Source organism: Aptenodytes patagonicus, chromosome 1, assembly GCF_965638725.1.
Source record: "Aptenodytes patagonicus chromosome 1, bAptPat1.pri.cur, whole genome shotgun sequence".
Lineage (NCBI taxonomy): Eukaryota > Metazoa > Chordata > Aves > Sphenisciformes > Spheniscidae > Aptenodytes > Aptenodytes patagonicus.
Window position 1 is genome coordinate 207,584,180 of NC_134949.1, and position 19,866 is coordinate 207,604,045.

Consider the following 19,866-nt stretch of genomic DNA (forward strand, 5'->3'; position numbering starts at 1 on the left):
CCTCATCTTTGTAATTGCAAAAATACCTAGGAGATTGCCAAGAGACTGCAAAATGGCCCTAGCTCAGCTAAGCATAGACTAAAATTAAGATGCTTTCTTCAGTATCAGTATTAAGTGCTTTGCTGAATTGGGGCCTTCAAGATGACCAAGGTCATACCCAACAATTTTGGAAAGTCAATTCACAGGCCTTAAGTAAGTTCTGGCTTTGGATGAGGGATATGGGACTTTCAACCTTATAACATTGCTTCAAGGTATTTTGCACTGAAAGGTGAAATTTTAGAGACTGCTGTGTTTCCTATTATCATTGGATGTGTCTCTGAAAGCAAAAGCTTTATGCGCTTGATATGGTTTGCAATGAGTTTGAATACCTGTGTAGTTTTTATGCATGAGTAAAACCACCTCAGCATTATTTTTTTTTAAATCAATTATAAAAGACACTGCAACTTCAAATCCACATTTTTAATGTATGATACCATATATCCAAAGTATTTCACAAGTATTTTCATCAAAATCCACTACAAAAGTCATCATGGATGAATGTTTTTCTGCTAAAACTTTTAAAAGGAGAAAAAGTTATGAGTGGACCATATGTTATTCTGGAAGCAAATCCTCTCCTAGTTCTTCATCAGCAAAGTCATCTTCCTCAGTTCTTTTTCTTGCTGCAGTTTTTGGTCTTTCTGCTTGTGGGCCAAGTGGATCTATGTAGGAGGCATCTACGGTTTAAATAAATACATTTGAAATAGTTACCTGCAAGTAATTTTAGCTTTGTTTCAAACATACACAATCAAACACAAGAGTGGGTTTTAGCATTACACATCTGTCAGGTGTCTTTGAAATGCAGACCAGAAAAAGCGTACGAACACTGATGGAGAACAAGATACCATGTTTGCGAAGTGAGGCATGGCACATGAGCAAAGTACCCGAGTGCTAGGGATAGAAGCTTTTTTTTTTTCCTTCTTTTTTTTAAAATAAATTTCTCTTTATTTTATTACAGTCATTAAGTGAGAAAAAGACTTTGGAAAAGTACATGGAACAGGAAGACTGATGAGTTGGTTAAAGGAAGGGCATTTTAGGAAGTACCACATTCCACATGGATTTGGGATGTTAAACCCCTTTGAAAATTTAATCTTAGTGAAGAATTTGTGACTGCAGAACCACAAGAACTGACTAAAGGATGCAGCAGATGGATATCGAAAGTAATAAATATTTACATGGGCCGCATCTCTTAATATTTACAATTACTTTATAGTGAGCTCTGAACAATGAAGCTAAAGCCATTCTTCACATTTATTTCATGAGGAAAATGTTTTCCTAATTGTCTAATTATACATGCTCTTCCAAGAACTTATTTTTTCCATCTCCTCTCTCTTTGAGGGCTAGGAAAGTAAGAAGGTATAAGATGCACACTTGCCTATTTCTTTACTGCCGCTACTTTCATAGGGTTCACTTGTTCCAGGCAAAGCTTTTAGTTTGGCACTCAGTCTTTCCCCTTTGGTACCACCACCATCTGGGGGAAAAAAAAGTTGAAGACAAATAATATGCTACTATATTCTGTGAAATCATGATAAAAGAACAACATAAATTCAGCTACTATCTGTCAGACAAGATTTGGATGAAACCATCTTTTCATGATGGATACAGTACTCATTTGTAATTGTGGTCATTAAAACACAATGGACACTGTGTCCACACAGTGTGTGTTTTAATTTTTTTTTTAAAATATATACAGCCTTATTTACTTTGGAGTAAACACATTAAAATATTTCTGCTTCAAATGCCGACATTTCAGTTGCTTATGAATTACAGTCACATTTTGGAGTTAAAATAAGCATGATAAATATAAACACTGTCACAATGTATACAGACATTTCATATGTCTGTGTGCGTACTAATATATTAGTATGATCCACCTGTTGAATGCTCTCAAGGTTAAATACAACACTAACTTGGCTTTTAATTAGAAGAGTATATTTGGCATGTGCTGTCTGCATGGCAGGCAGGCACAGTCCATGTATACAGACCATCCTGGCCCTGCATCTTGCTGTAAACGCTGCGCTGGCGGCTCAGTTTGCAGCAGGGCCCCAAGGAATGTGTCAGCTCTGAGGGCTGCCTCGTGCCCAGACAACATCAGATTAACATTCTCTTGCCACAGCAGTATTCCAGACACTTTAAATATTCTGTTCACCTCTGAATCTCTTTTTCACATTCATGGCAAGTTTTCAATCTTGTCTGCTACGACAAGTTTTTATGCATTTTTTTTCTGCTAGGAGAAAACGTTTCATGTTTGGCTTGGTATATTTACAAGGCAGGACATGCCATGCTGCCAAATACAAACATGCTCATTTACAACACGAAACAATGTTGTTATTAAAAGTCCTCCATCTGTAAGGAGGAAAAATGGGTTTCATTCAGCAAACATTAATTACAAAGTCTGGACTTGGCAACACATTTTCATTGTCTTATTTACTATAAATGTTCTTTTTATAAATATTGTTACTATTTAAAAAAAATAATCTTCCACAAAGATGACAATCCTTTATTTCTCTATAAATAGTACAGCAGACTTCAGTTTACTTAGTCCTGAATTGGAAGACAATGTTTCTGCTCCAGGAAAGATCTAATACATACAGTCACATGTCAAACAATTAGTATGTTTACAAGACACAGATTACCACTGAAACATCAAAGCAAGGAAAATCTATTTTAATGTACATTGACCTCCCTTGGATCAATTCTCATGGACAGGTTCCATGGAAGAAGCAAATTCTTAACAAAGGATTTGAAGAAACTGAAAGAAATCAATGGGTTTGATTTCTTGATTTCAGTGGGCTTTGGACAGGCCTGCGCAACAAGGAGGTGAGTGCTGAGCTTCAAAGATGGCGTGGATGAAAACGTTTTGAGGACAGTTTAGAGGAGAATATAAAATGTTTAACAGGGAGAGAAAGAGCAGGATAGGAGTAGGCACAGAGTCTTGTGCAATGGAAAACAAATAAATTACAACATAATGAATAAAGTTGGAAGAAGCAGGAAGGAGATGCAAAGACAGTAATGATACAGCAAAACTACACTACTTTGATGGAGTGACTACATCAGTGGGCACAGGAAGGGCTACAGTTGTCATCTATCTGGACCTCTATAAGGCCTTTGACAAGGTCCCCCACAACATCCTTCTCTCTAATCTGGAGAGGTATGGATTTGATGGGTGGACTGTCTGGTGGGTGAGGAATTGGTTGGATGGTCGCATCCAGAGGGTAGTGGTCAACGGCTCCATGTCCAGATGGAGACTGGTGACGAGTGGTGTCCTGCAGGGGTCTGTACTGGGACCGGTACTGTTTAATATCTTCATCAATGACATAGACAGTGGGATCGAGTGCACCCTCAGCAAGTTTGCAGATGACACCAAGCTGAGTGGTACAGTCGACATGCCAGAGGGACAGGATGCCATCCAGAGGGACCTGGACAAGCTGGAGAAGTGGGCCCGTGTGAACCTCATGAGGTTTAACAAGGCCAAGGGCAAGGTCCTGCACCTGGGTCAGGGCAACCCCCAGTATCAATACAGGCTGGGGGATGAAGGGATTGAGAGCAGCCCTGCCGAGAAGGACTTGGGGGTACTGGTGGATGAAAAGCTGGACGTGAGCCAGCAATGGGCACCCGCAGCCCAGAAGGCCAGTCATATCGTGGGCTGCATCCAAAGAAGCGTGGCCAGCAGGTCGAGGGAGGTGATTCTGCCCCTCTCCTCTGCTCTGGTGAGACCCCACCTGGAGTGCTGTGTCCAGCTCTGGAGCCCTCAGCATAAGAAAGACACGGACCTGTTGGAGCAGGTTCAGAGGAGGGTCACAAAAATGATCAGGGGGATGGAAGACCTCTGCTATGAAGAAAGGCTGAGAGAGTTGAGGTTGTTCAGCCTAGAGAAGAGAAGGCTTCGGGGAGACCTTCTTGCAGCCTCTCAGTACTTAAAGGGGGCTTGTAAAAAAGATGGTGGCAAACTTTTTGGCAGGGCCTGTTGCGACCGGACAAGGGGGAATGGCTTTAAACTAAAGGGGGGTAGATTTAGACTAGATAGAAGGAAGAAATTTTTGATGCTGAGGGTGGTGAAACACTGGCACAGGTTGCCCAGAGAGGTGGTGGATGCCCCGTCCCTGGCAACATTCCAGGTCAGGTTTGACGGGGCTCTGAGCAACCTGATCTAGTTGAAGATGTCCCTGCCCACAGCAGGGGGTTTGGACTAGATGACCTTTAGAGGTCCCTTCCAACCCAAACTATTCTATGATTCTATACACTAGGGGAAGATTGAACTAATTAAAGAAACTCCATAGGTTTAATTGGTTGGTTCCAGAAAGGAAGAACTGGGTGTAATGAAGATAAAAGAGGAAGATGGCATACCAAAAGTTTTCAATTGTGAAGGAGGAAAACAGATGGGTTTTAGTGATACTACCAGAGGAAGGTGAAAGATTTTATATTAACTAAAAGAAGAAAAAAAAAAAAAAGGATGGTAGACAAACCAAAATGGCTGGGATAAACATAATACCCACAAGTTACCTGTACATCTTACTGCCCTAAAACAAAAAATTGAAAACAGAAGCGTTCTTGGACATCCTAGGACCCTTAAGTTTTATTAGGGCTACATCCAAGAAGGGAATGAAGCTGGAAGTCCAAAATTTGAAGCCAAATTTTCCACCCTTTTCTCTCCCCATCTAGTGGATGTCCAACCATTGAAGTATCTAAACCTCACCAACTGCCCCCCTGCATAGCTTTGAAGTTCCTTAAGCACTTACTGCTATGATTGAGTTGCCCAAAATGGCCATCCTGAGTAGCAAGATGCCTGCAGGATGTTCAGCATGCAATCCTGGTGCCTAAGCTCCCCTGTCTGTTTATGAGCCAATATAGTAAATGGAATTGTGAGTGCTGTTACAGTGAACAAATATAGCTGTTCACACAAATGTAGCTTTTTAGGCTTCAGACTTGATTCAGTTGCGCAAACACGTTATTTACTGCATTTAATGAACTGAACCAACTCACCAAAGGGTTAGATTAATGCTACAAGTAATGCAAGGGAAGCAGCAAGAACATTTAACCAGGAATGGGACAGAAAAGAAGTGCTGAGGGGGGCTGGACTGTTCTTTCCAGAAGCAGCAGTTATTTGATCAATACATCCCACCTTGACTAAACACACTCTGGAAAAAACTATGAAGAGTAAGTGTCTATGGGCAGTGTCCTCTTAACACTGAAGCAGTAAGAACATATAGATACCTTACTAGATTAGATTAAAGATCTATCTAAACTGGCTTATTGTCCGTACAAAAGAACAACAAGATGCTTAGGGAAGAGCATCATAAGTAGAGCAAGCATATACAGTAGCTCTCCAAGAATAATTTCCTAGCCTCCAACAATTTGTAAATGAAGTGTGTGTTTGCGGGAAGGGGGTGGCTCTTCATATTTAACAATGGATTGGTTGATATATTCTCCAAGAACTTGTTCAGTCTTCCCTTGAGCCCTGTGAAATTTTTGCATCCGTAACAACCTGAGCATCTTTCATTTTAAAGTACATCTGGAAGAGAATAAGAGGTGGTTGACACCATCTACCTTACATGGAGGTGTCAGACAGCAGCTCAGGAAGCGAAAGGTCTGGCTTCAATGCCTTTCTTCACCTGAGGGAGTTCAAACCCATGGCTCCATCTTTCAGGAGGAATGTCCTAGTTGTTGAGCCATTCCGGGTAAGGCTTTTCTTGACACTCTGCCATGGGACACAGGATTTGGCTGCCAATATGGCAGCTATTAAAAATTCTGCTGACCATATAACATGATCTGCCAGAAGTTTAAATCTCATCTTGAAATTACTTTTTGTAGTTCTATTTGCAGATAAATCATCTATATGGTTTTATTCAGTATACATACATAATTTGGCCAAAGTTTTTATACACATTCCAGCTTTTGGATTATGGGAATGAAACTAACTCTCTAAGGTAGTACACAGAAAAAACCCAAAGGTAACATTGGGACAAAGGATAATAATAAAAACTCTGGATGAAAGGCTTTTTTGTAGAGTTTTTCTCTACTAATGGTACAGCTTTGAGCGTTAACATCTGTCTGATTGCACTTGCAATCAAAGGACTACAGGTAGACATTTCTCAAACTGCAAATGAATTCTATCTGCATTACTCTAGTAACTGTACAAACACATGCTCCTTATTAAATAAAGTTTTTGAATAATGGAAGACCAATGCTGAACTAAATTGCTCTCTGTATCCAAGAAAACCTTCACTGCAATTAATACATGCTCATTATTTATTTACTTATTGTATTTTTATTTAAAAGGTATGTTATTACTGTAGCTCGCATGGAAGCCAGTCCCAGTGTACCCACTCTGGGTTGATAATGTGGACACATACACATAAACTGACTGCAGGAATATGGCTCCAGATTTCAGTTGAAAAAGCGACAGGAACTGATTTAGCAGAACTGGTCAATATATTTTCAAAATCTGATTTATAAATATATTTACTCTGTAAAATGATAATACTTGAGACTTGGATTATCATGCTGAGGTTACCTTCCCCTCAGTCTGTGTGCAATAGTGTTAACTGGGAGCTATACATATAAAGACATAGATAATATATTCTACATGCTGATATCTGTTACAGTGCATTCCTTTCTCTCATCTGTTTAAAAGTCATGCCCATAATGTTATATTTAGGATATTTAATTAAGTTATTGTATTATAAGTATAATATATTCTGTTCATTCAGATTTCTTCAACTTCCATACAAAAACTAATTTGAACTAATTCCCCCACATACAATTTAAAAAAAAATAAAGCATAAAACTTATTTTTTAAAAAAAGGTTAATTTTATATAACAGAATAATGAATAAAGCAACATTCTGTGAAATTAATCCTATTTTGGAATAATCCTATGTTAAGCAGTGATATCTAGCAAAAAAGATTCTAAACCTTTGTGTTTCCGTACTTCCTACTTAGCAAGATACCTGTGTGTATATCACTTCAACCCATAAAATCCATGATTTTATATTTATTTTTTAAAGGAGTCTCACTAGTTGCAATTACAGTGATGAGACTACTGCATCAGAAATTCCTTCAGTATCATGAAGGACATAAATTAGAATTTTTAGTACCATTTTACTCATCAGGAAAAGATATCAAAGGGTAGGGTTGTTTGGTAATCTCTCTCCTCTGTAAAATGTTTATGTAACAAAGTGCATAGTGGGCTACTCCTTTTAAAGACTACAGATGCTTCAGTAAATCCAGAATGTGTTTAAATGCAGCTCTGTGTATCTTTCATATTTGGGGTAAAGACACCATTATTGGAGAAGAGGGCTTTGGTTTTGTTTAACCAAAGAGAATAATAAGTTCAGCGTAGCAGGCAGAATATTATATTAAAACCGAGAAACGGCATGGGAAGCAGATGCAATTTTTAACTCTGCTGCAGTTCATTTTGATTTGAAATTCTGTAGAATGAAAATTGTTTATGGTGTGTCGGTTCAGCTAACTCCTTAAGTGAGTTCAGACGCAGAAAACACATTAAGATGCTCTCTTCACTCAGATATTTTCCCTGTCCGTTTATCAAAAAAACTTTTTTTTTTTTTTTGCACACACAGCCAATGGAACCATCCCACAACGATTTGTAATCAATGAGGCATCAACAGGCACACAAAGTCTAGAAAATATAAGTGATCGTGAAGTCCTGGCTGCAGGGTAACAACAGAATCTCTTGCCTCTATCACATTCAAGATTATTTGGGATGCTTATGGCCCTAACATCTATAATGTGCTTCCATATTATATGAGGAGATCCCTATGGGCTAGTAAAGGACGTTTGATTATGGGATGTTTGTTTGGGATGGACAAACCCATTTCTCCACTGACATCGTCACAGGTGAAATGAAAAAGGGAAAAGACACCTAAATTATTCTCTTGTGGTTTCCTTCCCAAATTCATCTGGACAGGCTTAGGTAACGAAGGAGAATGCAAAGTGCTCAGCCTTTCATCTTCTGAATTCAACACTCCTTCTTTGGGCTCCTGTCCGAGACTGCATGGCTCCTCTCATCCAGTACAAAACTCCCCTCTCATCCAGGACAAAACTCCCCATTCAGAGAGCAGGGCAAATACAGAGACCAAGTAAACACTGCTGTGGTAATGTATTCCTTAAAGTCATACTTTCCCTTATCTATGAAAGGCCTTATGCTATTGAACAGTAAAAATCTCTTAAGGTAGTAAAAAACACAGTGTCCTAACTTCCAAATTCTGCATGTTACTATCGCATCTCTGCAAAACACAAAAAAGTATGAAAACAAGGAAAGGTTATTGGAAAGGAAATCTTTGAGAACTGCCTAAACTCAGATGTACTGTTAGCTCCCTTCAGGATTTTTTTTTTTTTCTTTTTTCTTTCTCCTTTTTTAAATTAAAAAGAAGAATTTTAAGTGAGTGTACCAATGTCATCTGCTTCCAACCTGAATCAAAAAGATTGAAAATCATAAATCTGATATTTGTGGGGAGAAGAAAATTTCACATTGTATAATAAGAGTGAACAAACGTGTTCAATTTTGGGCAGGCATTTTAGATTTAATGCTTATTCTTCTCACAAGACAAGAACAGACTTTAACTGACACTGATATAGATGTCAGTTTTCTTGGTCTCCCTTTTTCCATTCTGTTTTTTCCATTCTTCCTGCATACACTAATCATATTCTTCAAATTATGCCTTGGTGCATTGCATGCACCTTCTGTTTTAATTTATATTGGCAAAGTAGTAGGTGTCCTGTTAAGCACAAACCCTGCTGACTTAGTTCTCTTTCCTCTTAGCTTCCTCTTTAAAAGCAATTTTAGATCGTATTTCCTAAAACAAGGAAACCTGAATTATTAATACTCCTAATATAACTAACTATATAGGGACAAAATACTTGGAAAAAAAAAATCTGTTAAGAATGCCAGCAAGTATGGGGACAGTGAGCTGGTAAGAGGAAAGAAATAAAAGATGCATCATACCTAAAATATTTGGAATGCATACACACTTCATTTAGCTAGTAAGTACTTTAATTTAGCTAGTAAGTACTAAACTAAGGAGGATTCCATGCTTCACTGGGTTCAGTAATGATGACAATCCCTCATACAGTGTAGGAAAATGATCCCTTTTGGTTTTGGCAACACCACTGGAAAAGACTAATCTTAAAATGTATACAAATTTTTTTTTATTATTTTGAAGCCATTAATTTATCAAAAGTGTAGTAAGATTCTGAAATAAAATAACCCATGTTTATGTTTCATATGTGTCTTCACACAGGCCACGTACAGAAATTTCTTACACTGCAAACTACAAACTCATAACCCAGGTGAATAATGCCAAACATTGGACAAAATAATGTTTGGGTCTTCAGGTTTCTCTCAGTCATCCTCAGTAAAAGGCAGACAAACTACAACATAGTCCTTAACATCTGTTGCTGTGACTGTGCAGCTCCTTCTTCACTGATAACGTTCCCCAGAGTCAGCATTACTAGTTAAAAAATGCGTAATGCCTTTGACTCCTTCTAAAAATATATAGAAGTAGCACATCTCACCACAACTTTTAATTAGGAATCCCAGCAGAAAGATAACTCCAGGCGCAAAACAGGACCTTCTTTGTACTTCTGCTTGTTTGCTGAGTCATTTCCAGAAAAGTTGAATCTTTGGCACTGAATTTGTGTAATGGAGACTTCTCAAACATGCTCTTATACAGACTTGTTCCCAAATTCTTTTTTTTCCATTCTTTCATGAATTTGACATATAATATCTTGAGCAACAATCTAAGAATTATTGATAGGACAAATTCTAGGTCAATTCTGACCCTGCTTACTGTCTCATCCTCTTTATGCTAGCATCCTAAATGTCTGCATTTGCTCTTCTCCCATTACTCTGGTTATGGGGAGAAAGAGTAATGCCTTGGAATTACTAGAGCTTGCAGTCAAAGTTCCTCATGTGTTCAACTTTGGAGGGGAAGAGACTTTTTTTATTTTTAAATTTTTTAAAAAAGACAACTTTCCATAGATATTTCTGTCTTTAAAAGAAGTATTGACAAACTGGTAGTTAGGGGGATTAATGTTGTCTTAGCATCTTTCCAGCTTGGTCGTTACTTATATCCTCTTTTGCTAAATTACTGACTCTCTCCCGATAACATGCCCCTTTTTCACTAACGGAGTAGGGATAATTACAAAATACAGCTGTAAGAAGAGAGACCCTTTGTGCCATTTGGCTGTATGCCTGAGGCAATGTTTTGCATGGCTGTAAATACCCTTGCCTGCTACCAATCCTGCTCTTCATTTCTGTTTATTATAACCCAAAGTGGATCTCTACTTTATGACAGAAAACAGGTCCCCGTGCTGTCTCACGCTGCTGTTTTGTTGGCACCTCTAGCTGGCTGCCTGATCATAGGGCTTATGTAACAAAGCAGAGTCCAGAAACGTTTCCATCCCTCTCTGTTAACAAAATAAGGAATTTCACCCCAAGAATTACTTTGGCCTGAGGCCCAGAACAGGTAAAATTCAATCCTAGGTGAACGGTGGTTTTTTTACATATCAAGAAATGATTTAAAAGCTTCTAGTGAAACTACTGAGCTGAAAAAGGAATGAGATCTCTCTGAAGCATCAAAACCTCATTCTTAACCCTTAGACAACACAGCAAAGCAGTCTTCATAAATGTAACAGCATTCTAAGGTCATCTTAAAATTACACTAGTAATTTACATGACTCTTCATGACCCTACAGAATTGGATAAATGTAGTAAAGCATCTGCTATGTAGGTGGAGAAATGAAATTACCAAATAAGAAAAAAAAAACCCATAAATTATTTCTCTGTAAAAGGAAGGGAAGAGAGGCAAGAATTTATAGGGGATATCTTTTTACGAGACCCACTGATTTTAAGATAAACCAAATGCAGAACACAAAGAAACCATTTCCTATTTGGGTCAAAATGGATTTTTTACCAGGTGGCTGAAGTAGCCTGAAGTCTGCTAGTTTCCTTAGAGCAGCAGCAGGGAACAGTTAGGTTTAACATTACTAACATTTCATGGATTTAATAATGGGAGGGAAAAATCATTAGCTCTGCAATATGCAGACTACCTAGTGCAGGAAAGACAAAGCAGGCCAGTTTCCAGACTTACATTGCTAGAGCTTTACATTTATGAAAGTCAGCATTGTAAATCTATAGGAGCAGAGAGACTTAGTAGTCAGGGAGCAAGCTTTCCTCTATGGAAGACTCTAGTACTTCAGCTCTGCTATACTGGGAAAAGGGGAAGAAGGAGCCCAAAGATAATACAGGTGTCTTCTCCTTATTACAGAGCTGGTTGCACAAAATAGCCTCTTGAATTTGTAACGGACACCTAATGTAATAGACTAGATGGTGGGCACAAAATTCCCTTTTCTCCATGTTAAATAAAGACACAATGAGTTCCTGTTTTTCATGGCTTGCATGTTCTGTTTTGTTATAATAAATGATTCCTTATAATAAATATTCTAAAGTAAATGGAATAAAAATGTTCAAGTTCCAAATCAATGGCATAAAAATGTTCAAGTCCACAGTATTGAAAACAAGTGGAAATTTAGCTTTAGGAATACACTGAGATCTGTATATAAAGCACAAATCTTAGACCAAATCCATGCTACTATACCGCTTGAGGTTTCATATAGCAATGAGATAACCAGAGAGTATGAAACAAAATTTGTGAAGTACTTGCATATTACTCAATGCATATTTGTGTGCATTTCAGAATGTAAGGAGGTTTTCAAACACTTTAAGAAAAACTATTTTCTTTAGGATCCTGACAAATCTGATATTTAAGCAGAGGCATTAAGTACTTACCACCACCAGCATTTCCTTCTCTGCGGCTACGTGCACTGCCATCTCTGCCAGATTTAATGCGCTGGAGAACAGTGAGAAAGGTTTGAAAAGAACAGAACAAAAACCGCATTTAGTAATATACATTAGAGATAATTATTGAAAACTCAACTTAGCTTATACAGTAGAACAACGTTAAACTAGGCTTACTATACTGTAACTAACAAACCTCATTTTTTCAATGCATAAAATTGTCCTTAAAATCAGTGTTAAATCCAATGTTTACATAAAACAAGAGTTCTATGAAAGTCAAACAGAATATCTCAATAAATTATTTTTCTTCAGATAAAATTTATACAAGGAATGTGCATAAAAATAGTTCATATGTACCTTTGTAAAGTACAGCTGAAAAAACAGGCAACACAGCCCTCCTTGCATGAGTTCAAAGTAGCCTCTGCCTATTAACGTCTTGTAAATCCCACAAGCGTTTTATTATTGTAAAGATTCAAGGGGCGGAAGTAGGGGAATCTATAAAAAGAACTATTCACCCCATAAATCTTAAATTTTGAATACTTGGCACAGCATTGTACTATACAGCAAAATTTAATATGCTGTTGAGTGTTAAATGCAAGATAAAGGTGAAGGTAAATACTTTAAAAGCTGTGTTTAAAAAGCCAGCTCTCTTGCACTGAGGAAGGTACCATAAACATCTTCCAGCTGTGTTTTTTTTAGTGTTATTTGAAAACTTTAACAGTTTATCAAAGCAATACCTCTGTATCACATGGCAGACTTGGCTTCCCCTGGCAAAACACCAAATTTCTCATGTATATATCTTGTCAATTACAAGAAGGTACATCTCAGTGAGGGACTTCTTGATGGGTAGGTACAAAAACTTGGTGTTTAAAGCACTCAGCTGTTAATAAAGTAATCTCTGCATCTTATTTCAAAATGAGTTCAGGATCTGATTAAAACACATATGCACACTACCTAACCATGTATTCAGGTCAATTACTGTAGCTTCTTCATTCATTTTTCACCAGAAGAGTATCATGGAGTCTGGCAAAGTTGGAATGACACAGAAGAAGTGAAAGAACCTTCAAGATTTGTGCCAACAGAAAAAGGAAGAACCCTTAAATCAAAACTCACAGGAGTCAGACAGGAAAGCAGTGAGCCTAGTGTGAAACCAGGAATGGTCCTGGAGCGATCCAGTCTGGGACCAGAATTTCTCATACTTTTTATTTATTTTGGGAAATCCTCAAGTCTAAAATATGTTCTCTGAATTCTGGATTAAATATGCTAGTCACAGTCCAGTGAAGTAGCATATATCAGTCCTCCAGGAAACATGTTCAGACCCTCCAAATGTTGAATGACTGACAAGTCTGCCAGTGGAAGCTCAGCTTCTGTCTGCCAGAGGGAAGTGGTCCCTAAATGATAGTGCCCTCATGGCATTTACATCCTAGGACTTTACTCCCAAAATATTATAGAAGTACTACAGCTTAAGCATATGACTAATTCCTGTAAAGTTCCAAGTGAGTAGTTTATAAGTCATCCCATACTAAAAGCAGAAATTTAAAATAGGTCCAATGATTTCCACCCTAAAAATGCCTATTTCTCTCCCATGACTGCAAAAGAAATTTAGGATGATTAGTCCAGATGTAGATGCCTGAAAGTAAAGGCAGTAAGTCCCCCCCAGTGTTTGCACCTATCATCGCTGCTTCACACCACACCCAATCAATCCCTCATTTTCAGTCATTAAGCTCACTCACTAAATAAATAGTAATGCATGTATACATCAGTGCCAAGAAGGTTGTGTGAACTTTTACCTGTCTTTTTTAAACTGAAACATGAAAAAGAAAGATTAATGCAGTAGGAAAAAAAAAAACCAAACCCAAAAAAACCCAAACACAAACTCAAAAAAACAACATATGAAGGTTACAGTAAAAATCCAATGTTGTGAGAAGCAGGGAGAAAAATTTCTACAGGGAATGAACCCCACAGATGTTCCCAGATTCTTGGCTGGAAGTATTTAACAACTTGTCCATATTTGAGAACTGAGTGAAATAAGTACTCCAGAATATTTATTTTGGTATAAACTCCATGTGGATATACTTATTCTGGAAAAACAATGCCAGAATAGCAAATTTTGATAAATTTCTACAGGAAGACAAAGTCTGCATGCAGACTTTGAAATGTAGGTGTATTACACCAGTATTTATCTATTTTCTCTTTACTGGGTGCAGTCGAGAAACCATGGGTTAGTCTGAAATTGGGAGCAGGAATTGAACTATACCTGGTATTGCTAACCGAGACCAGTGTTCCTATTGGAAACTTAGGTGGTGAAATATTAAAATTTGATAATTTTAAAACTTGAAAGTATAGTTTATGACTATATGCTCATGGATGACAGAAGGAATTTCTTAGGACAAAAATATGTAGTAATTTCCAAAGCCAGATGGTAGACATAAGACTAAAAATACACACACACACAAACCAACCAAGCAAACAAAAAAATCCCCAAAACTAGGGGATGGGAACCCAGATGCAATACAAATAGCAAAAAGGAACTGCAGGGCTATTGTTTTGCAAGACAGCACTGATGTTGAGATTCGGTCACAGAAAGATATTCAACCTCTAATACAGGATGGCAGCATACTAAATAGCAGTGCGTTCTGTAACATCTTTTTTTTCTTAGTGTCTTTGTTCCTTTACATCTACAGTGGTGTTGATTTTTAAGAAAATTGGGTCAGTGGGTTCCTTGGGGGGCAGAAAAAGTTGTTCCTTTCCTTGAGGAGACACTGAACTTGGGAGATCTCAGAGTGTGGCAGACAAGAGAGCCAGAAGGTGGAGATGCGAGCATGTCCCCCCACAACAAGGAGCTACAAGAAGGAGCAGAAAGAAACCGATCAGGCTTCAGAGGTTCTGAAGAGAATGTCTAGGAACTGCAGGGGCAGAATTTTGCTGCCATTCAGAAACTCACTAAGCTTACTCAAACAGGCTGGAAGCATGGGCCTGCCTGCAGGGATGAAGTTGACAGAGCTGACTAGAAACTTGTTTTATTTCCATTGTTTGTGGTGGTTTTGGGGGGCAGGGGAGGTTGTTTTGTTTTGGGTTTCCTTGGGTTTTTTAAGCCTAGTGCATTTCAGTTTTCTCTGTTTAAAAGAAAATTGGTCTAGTTTAAATTCTAATAGAATCAGGCTTATTTTTATTTAAAAGCCTGTTTTCTTTTCTGGGCAACACGCTATAGAAAAGCGTTTAGGCAGATCTACCTTAAAGCTTTGACTAATTAGAAGTGCCATCACAGATACCTTATTCTCCCCTCTACTCTGCTCTCATGAGACCCCACCTGGAATACTGCATCCAGATCTGGGGTCCCCAATACAAGACAGACATGGACCTGTTGGAGCAGGTCCAGAGGAGGGCCATGAAATTGATTCAAGGGCTAGAACACCTCTCCTATGAGGAAAGGCTGAGAGGGTTGGGGTTGTTCAGCCTGAAGAAGAGAAGGCTCCAGAGAGACCTTATTGCGGCCTTTCAATACTTAAAGGGGGCTTATAAGAAAGATGGAGAGAGACTTTTTACCAAGGCCTGTAGTGACAGGACAAGGGGCAACGGTTTTAAACTGAAAGAGGGTAGACTTAGATTGGACATAAGGAAAAAAATTTTATGATGAGGGTGGTGGGACACTGGAACAGGTTGCCCAGAGAAGCTGTGGATGCCCCATCATTAGAAGTGTTCAAGGTCAGGTTGGACGGAGCTTTGAGCAACCTGATCCAGTGAAAGATGTCCCTGCCCATAGCAGGGGGGTGGACTAGATGATCTTCAAAAGTCCCTTCCAACCCAAACCATTCCATGATTCTGCTTTGCAAGGTTAATTTTTAACAGGATAGAGTCACCAGACTCTTAAACAGGAATACTTAAATGTAATACACAGAGTGAGCTTTCCATGTCATGGCTGAATTATGAACACAATTAAAATCTGAACAGTCTAAAACAACTATGCAATAACTTGTGCTACCATGCATCTGTACTGGATTCCACTGATATCTCTGTCATTCAGGTACTACTCAATGAAGTCCCTTAACACAATGTAGTCAGAATGAAAAAAAACCATAATTTAAACATAATTTCTGTGTTGCTAAAATCTTAAATAACTTAGACAATTTAATCTTTTAAATATTTTACTGGTAGCTTTTTCCCCACCAGAACATACAGAGATTCAAACATTAACTTCCTTAAAGGAAAAAAGTGTTTTCCTTAGAATCCTCAACATCTGCAGATCTATGGTACATAATTAACACCTTCAGTGTAAAAAATGCTGGAATTATATGCAAGGAAATAGATAACCCCTCCACCTCCAGGGACCTCTCTCTTACCAAATATAAAATAATCCAGTTTTAATTGGTTTCATCTCTGACCTTTCCTGAGTAAAGCACTGAGGTATTGGAAGTTATTGTAAAGAACTATGTATATCACTGACATTGAACTGATATTCCCTAGAAACTAAGCAAAGCCTGTTTAACACACTTCAGAGAGATCTCTTAATCACGAGTTTTGCAGAATAGGAACATTATACCTGGTCATCTGTTTTGCTTACTGATACCATTATGGGGAAGACATGGAGGAATATTAGCCCCACTACATTTGTGGACTGCTTTCTTTTGTCCAATTTTCCAAATGCTTTAAATTTTACATTTACTGAAAATCCAAACCTATATACTTCAACTAGCCCCCCAAAGTAAGGTTGTAGCATAAATTTGGAATCCTTTGATCAGTGTTTCCCTTTGTGAGTTTCATTTTTAAAATGTCCCAGTGTACATGTGCATACTCAGACTCTCTGGAATTGAAGTAAAACTGAAGTAACTAAAGATGCATTTACACATTACCTGACATCAAAAGGGAGCCAGTAAGTGTTACTAGGAGCAGAATAAATTAGGTAAGACTTAATGTGTCCTAATGTGACTATGTAGCTTTGAGGCAATTCACTGGATAAGAGCAGCAAGCTTGAACACTTCGCAGCTCAACAGCATGGATAATGCTTTCCAAACAAGAAGCTGATTTTAATTTTAAAATCTTACTTTATCACAGGAGTAGCAAGAAAACGATGCACGCGCATACACACACACACACACGCTCACTCCTCTGAATAGAACACAAGTTGCGATCTCATACCTTTCACAGCCTGTAGCTTTTCCATGGAAATTTTTTTTCAGTTTAAAAATTGGCACTAACATGAATAATTTACTTCTACCTATGTAATCTGTCAATGTTGCAGCTTTGTATATAGCAAGAAGGAGTTCTAGTACATGGACAAATTCTTAGGCTCCCCTTCTCTCCCTGTAGTTGCATTATTACTTGGCTCATAAACACACTTTATACAGTCTGGCAAATAAGTAGGAAAGACAACATTCCAGAGACATTGAATTATGCGGGTGGCTCCAGCATTCCCATCACATCTACATAACCCATCTTTCACTACTATTTAAAATCACAGAAAATCCAGTGCCCAAAAACCATTCAGACAGATATAAGGCTGATCAGTAATTTAAAACTAAAAACCCCAAAACACAAGCATCTGTAAACCAGGAAGTTAATACACATTTTATCTTGAAGTATCATAAACACTATTTTAGCTTCATCTATGTACATAGTGATACTGTATAATCACAGAAAGAAACAAGCTTACCTGCTCTCTTATTTCTTTTAATTTTTCCACTTTCTTGAGCTTTGTCATATATTCCTGGACTTCTTTCAGCCCCATATCTGTGCAGAGACGAACTAAAAATCGGAGGCCTAATTGAAAAGCAAAACATTGTTAAAAAAAAGGCTTACAAGCAGGTCAAACTGCAAGTGCACCATAACAGAACTGGATGTACAGAATGGCAAACAATGCAAATAACTGGGAATACAAGGTGACTCTAGTCCAGTATCACTATGCAAGTTGTGATATTCTGCAAATAATTCAACAGTTTCTGTGATGCAGTGTCTATGTCCATGAACAGTACAAATACCATTTATATATGTGGAAGGCACAAGACACACTAACTCATCTGGCTCAGAACTCTTGACATTTGCAAAATATTTTGGAAACTGGAAAGCATAATAATGATACTAAGTTATTACCGAGGAGCCACTATCAATAGCATTTTGTTGAAAACAATTTTACAAATGCCAAGTGAATCAGAATGGTTTGTTTTTTCTGTTGCTGTGGTTGATTTTTTAAAGATTAGTATTTATAGAATTAAAAAACCCCAACAAACCAGACACGAAGATTGACTATAACTGTATGACGGAACCAAAAGAATCCCTAAAACCAGTCTCCTGAGACATTATACCAAACTCTGAAAACATTGTTGCTATTCCTATGTGTTTGTCAACATCCCTTTGAAAGAAACGCCTTTGAAGCAGAAACAAACATGACGTGACCCATTACCCTCCTGACTACTTTCACAAATATGTTATTTTCTTTTTGTGCTAAGTTAGTTTTCTGCTGGTTCAGGGAGCTGAACTTGTTCACTGAGGGATCAGATAAGCATCAGAACGACCATAACGAAGATGGTTGGGAGCACATAGCCAGGGAGGGATGAGTGAAGAACCATTGTTTCAGCAGCAGAAAACTTTTAAATCAGTTCAATTGTCTTGTCGAACTCCTGCCTCTGTTTCATGATTTGTAGAAACTACATTCAGAAAAATATTAGCATTCTAAAAGGTTTACTAAATACTCTACCCCTCTGAAATATGTGTGACCGATATGAACATGACATTTTGCTTATAACTTTGAGGAGTCATAGTACTGAATTTCTCTTGTACAACAGAGCTGTATGACTGCTCTTCAAAAAAGCAGTACGTTTGTTAAAGCAGAACGGTACAATTTGATTTTAAAATACAGTGAATGTTCTTCTCATATAGCATTTAAAAGTGTAGGCTTGTTGGCGACAATCTTGTATTTTGGAATTAGTGAGGCACAATGTGGGATGTAAGAGAATGTTTTCACAACCAGTGACAACCCCCGTTTTCTACAGGGCTTTTTAATTTAGAGTACAAGTGTGACTGATTCTGCAAAATGTCTTACTCTTCAAAGTTATGTTTCCTGTAGTTTAGTTTGCAATTCTCTACGGATTTTCTAGAGACTGGTTGACCAACAATACTTAAACACCCAACAACAAAATCTCACCCTCCACATTCTTTTGGAAGGCCTGGCTTTGGTAAAACTTAACAATAAGATTTTCTCATATCTAGAAACTTACAGCAGGAGTTTCAACTAGCAGGGGCTAGAAGTAAAAATACATATATTTTATCATAAGAAAGATTAAATAAGTAACATAGTTATAAAATTTAGAAAGTGTGTGAGAAAGAACTCAACCAATTCGCTACAGTTAAAGTTTATTTTCATCTCTCCTCTTCAGCATTACCCTAATATTTCTTAAATCACACTTTAATGCTGTCACAGAAAACATGCAGCATTAGCGTGAGTAAAAATGTTAGTTCATTAAAATATTTTCATATGAAAAATACATCATACGATTACTAACACACATATTCAATGTAATAAAGTTTCCTTTGATAGTTGTACCACTCAATGAAACAACTTACATTCAACATTCTCTGGGAATTTTCTGTGAATGACTTTGTATTTCTCTAGAGCTTTCTGGTAGTTACCTGTAAATAAAACAAACATCTCCTATCCACATATCCAAACATAAAAAAGAATATCTGATGAAAAATTGATACAGTTTAACATCACTTCATCTTTTAGTTTGAGTACATGATTTAATATTACAAGACCAAATTTGATAAAACCAAACTTAACATGCTTTAATTACTGATAGCAAAAATTAAGAGCATCTGAAAACAGTCCAAATTACTCTGTAAAAACAGAATTAATTAAGAGGAGTTTCCTGATTTTTGCCCTTTTTTGACCTGCCCCTAGGACCCCATTGTTCTATGACACATCTACTAGACAAGCTGTATCAAGCATACCAAGGCTTATCTGAGGCTGCAAATGTAAGGATTGGTCAAATAGAAATGTGTAACAGCTGAGCTCTGCCT

At 37.7% G+C, this 19,866-nt stretch overlaps 1 protein-coding gene across 3 annotated transcripts in view; it reads right to left on the reverse strand.

The window, feature by feature from the left end:
- Positions 1-444: 444 nt before the first annotated feature.
- The window catches only part of IFT88 (intraflagellar transport 88), a 59,931-nt gene continuing 40,509 nt past the window's right edge, over positions 445-19,866 (reverse strand). For all 3 annotated transcript variants that reach the window (XM_076328121.1, XM_076328122.1, XM_076328120.1), the window contains exons 22-26: positions 19,411-19,476; positions 17,504-17,610; positions 11,845-11,905; positions 1,412-1,507; positions 445-713 (exon numbers count right to left, since the gene is read on the reverse strand). In XM_076328121.1, coding sequence (XP_076184236.1) covers positions 592-713; positions 1,412-1,507; positions 11,845-11,905; positions 17,504-17,610; positions 19,411-19,476 — 452 coding nt within the window. In that variant the 3' untranslated portion in view covers positions 445-591. The remainder of the gene's footprint in view (positions 714-1,411; positions 1,508-11,844; positions 11,906-17,503; positions 17,611-19,410; positions 19,477-19,866) is intronic.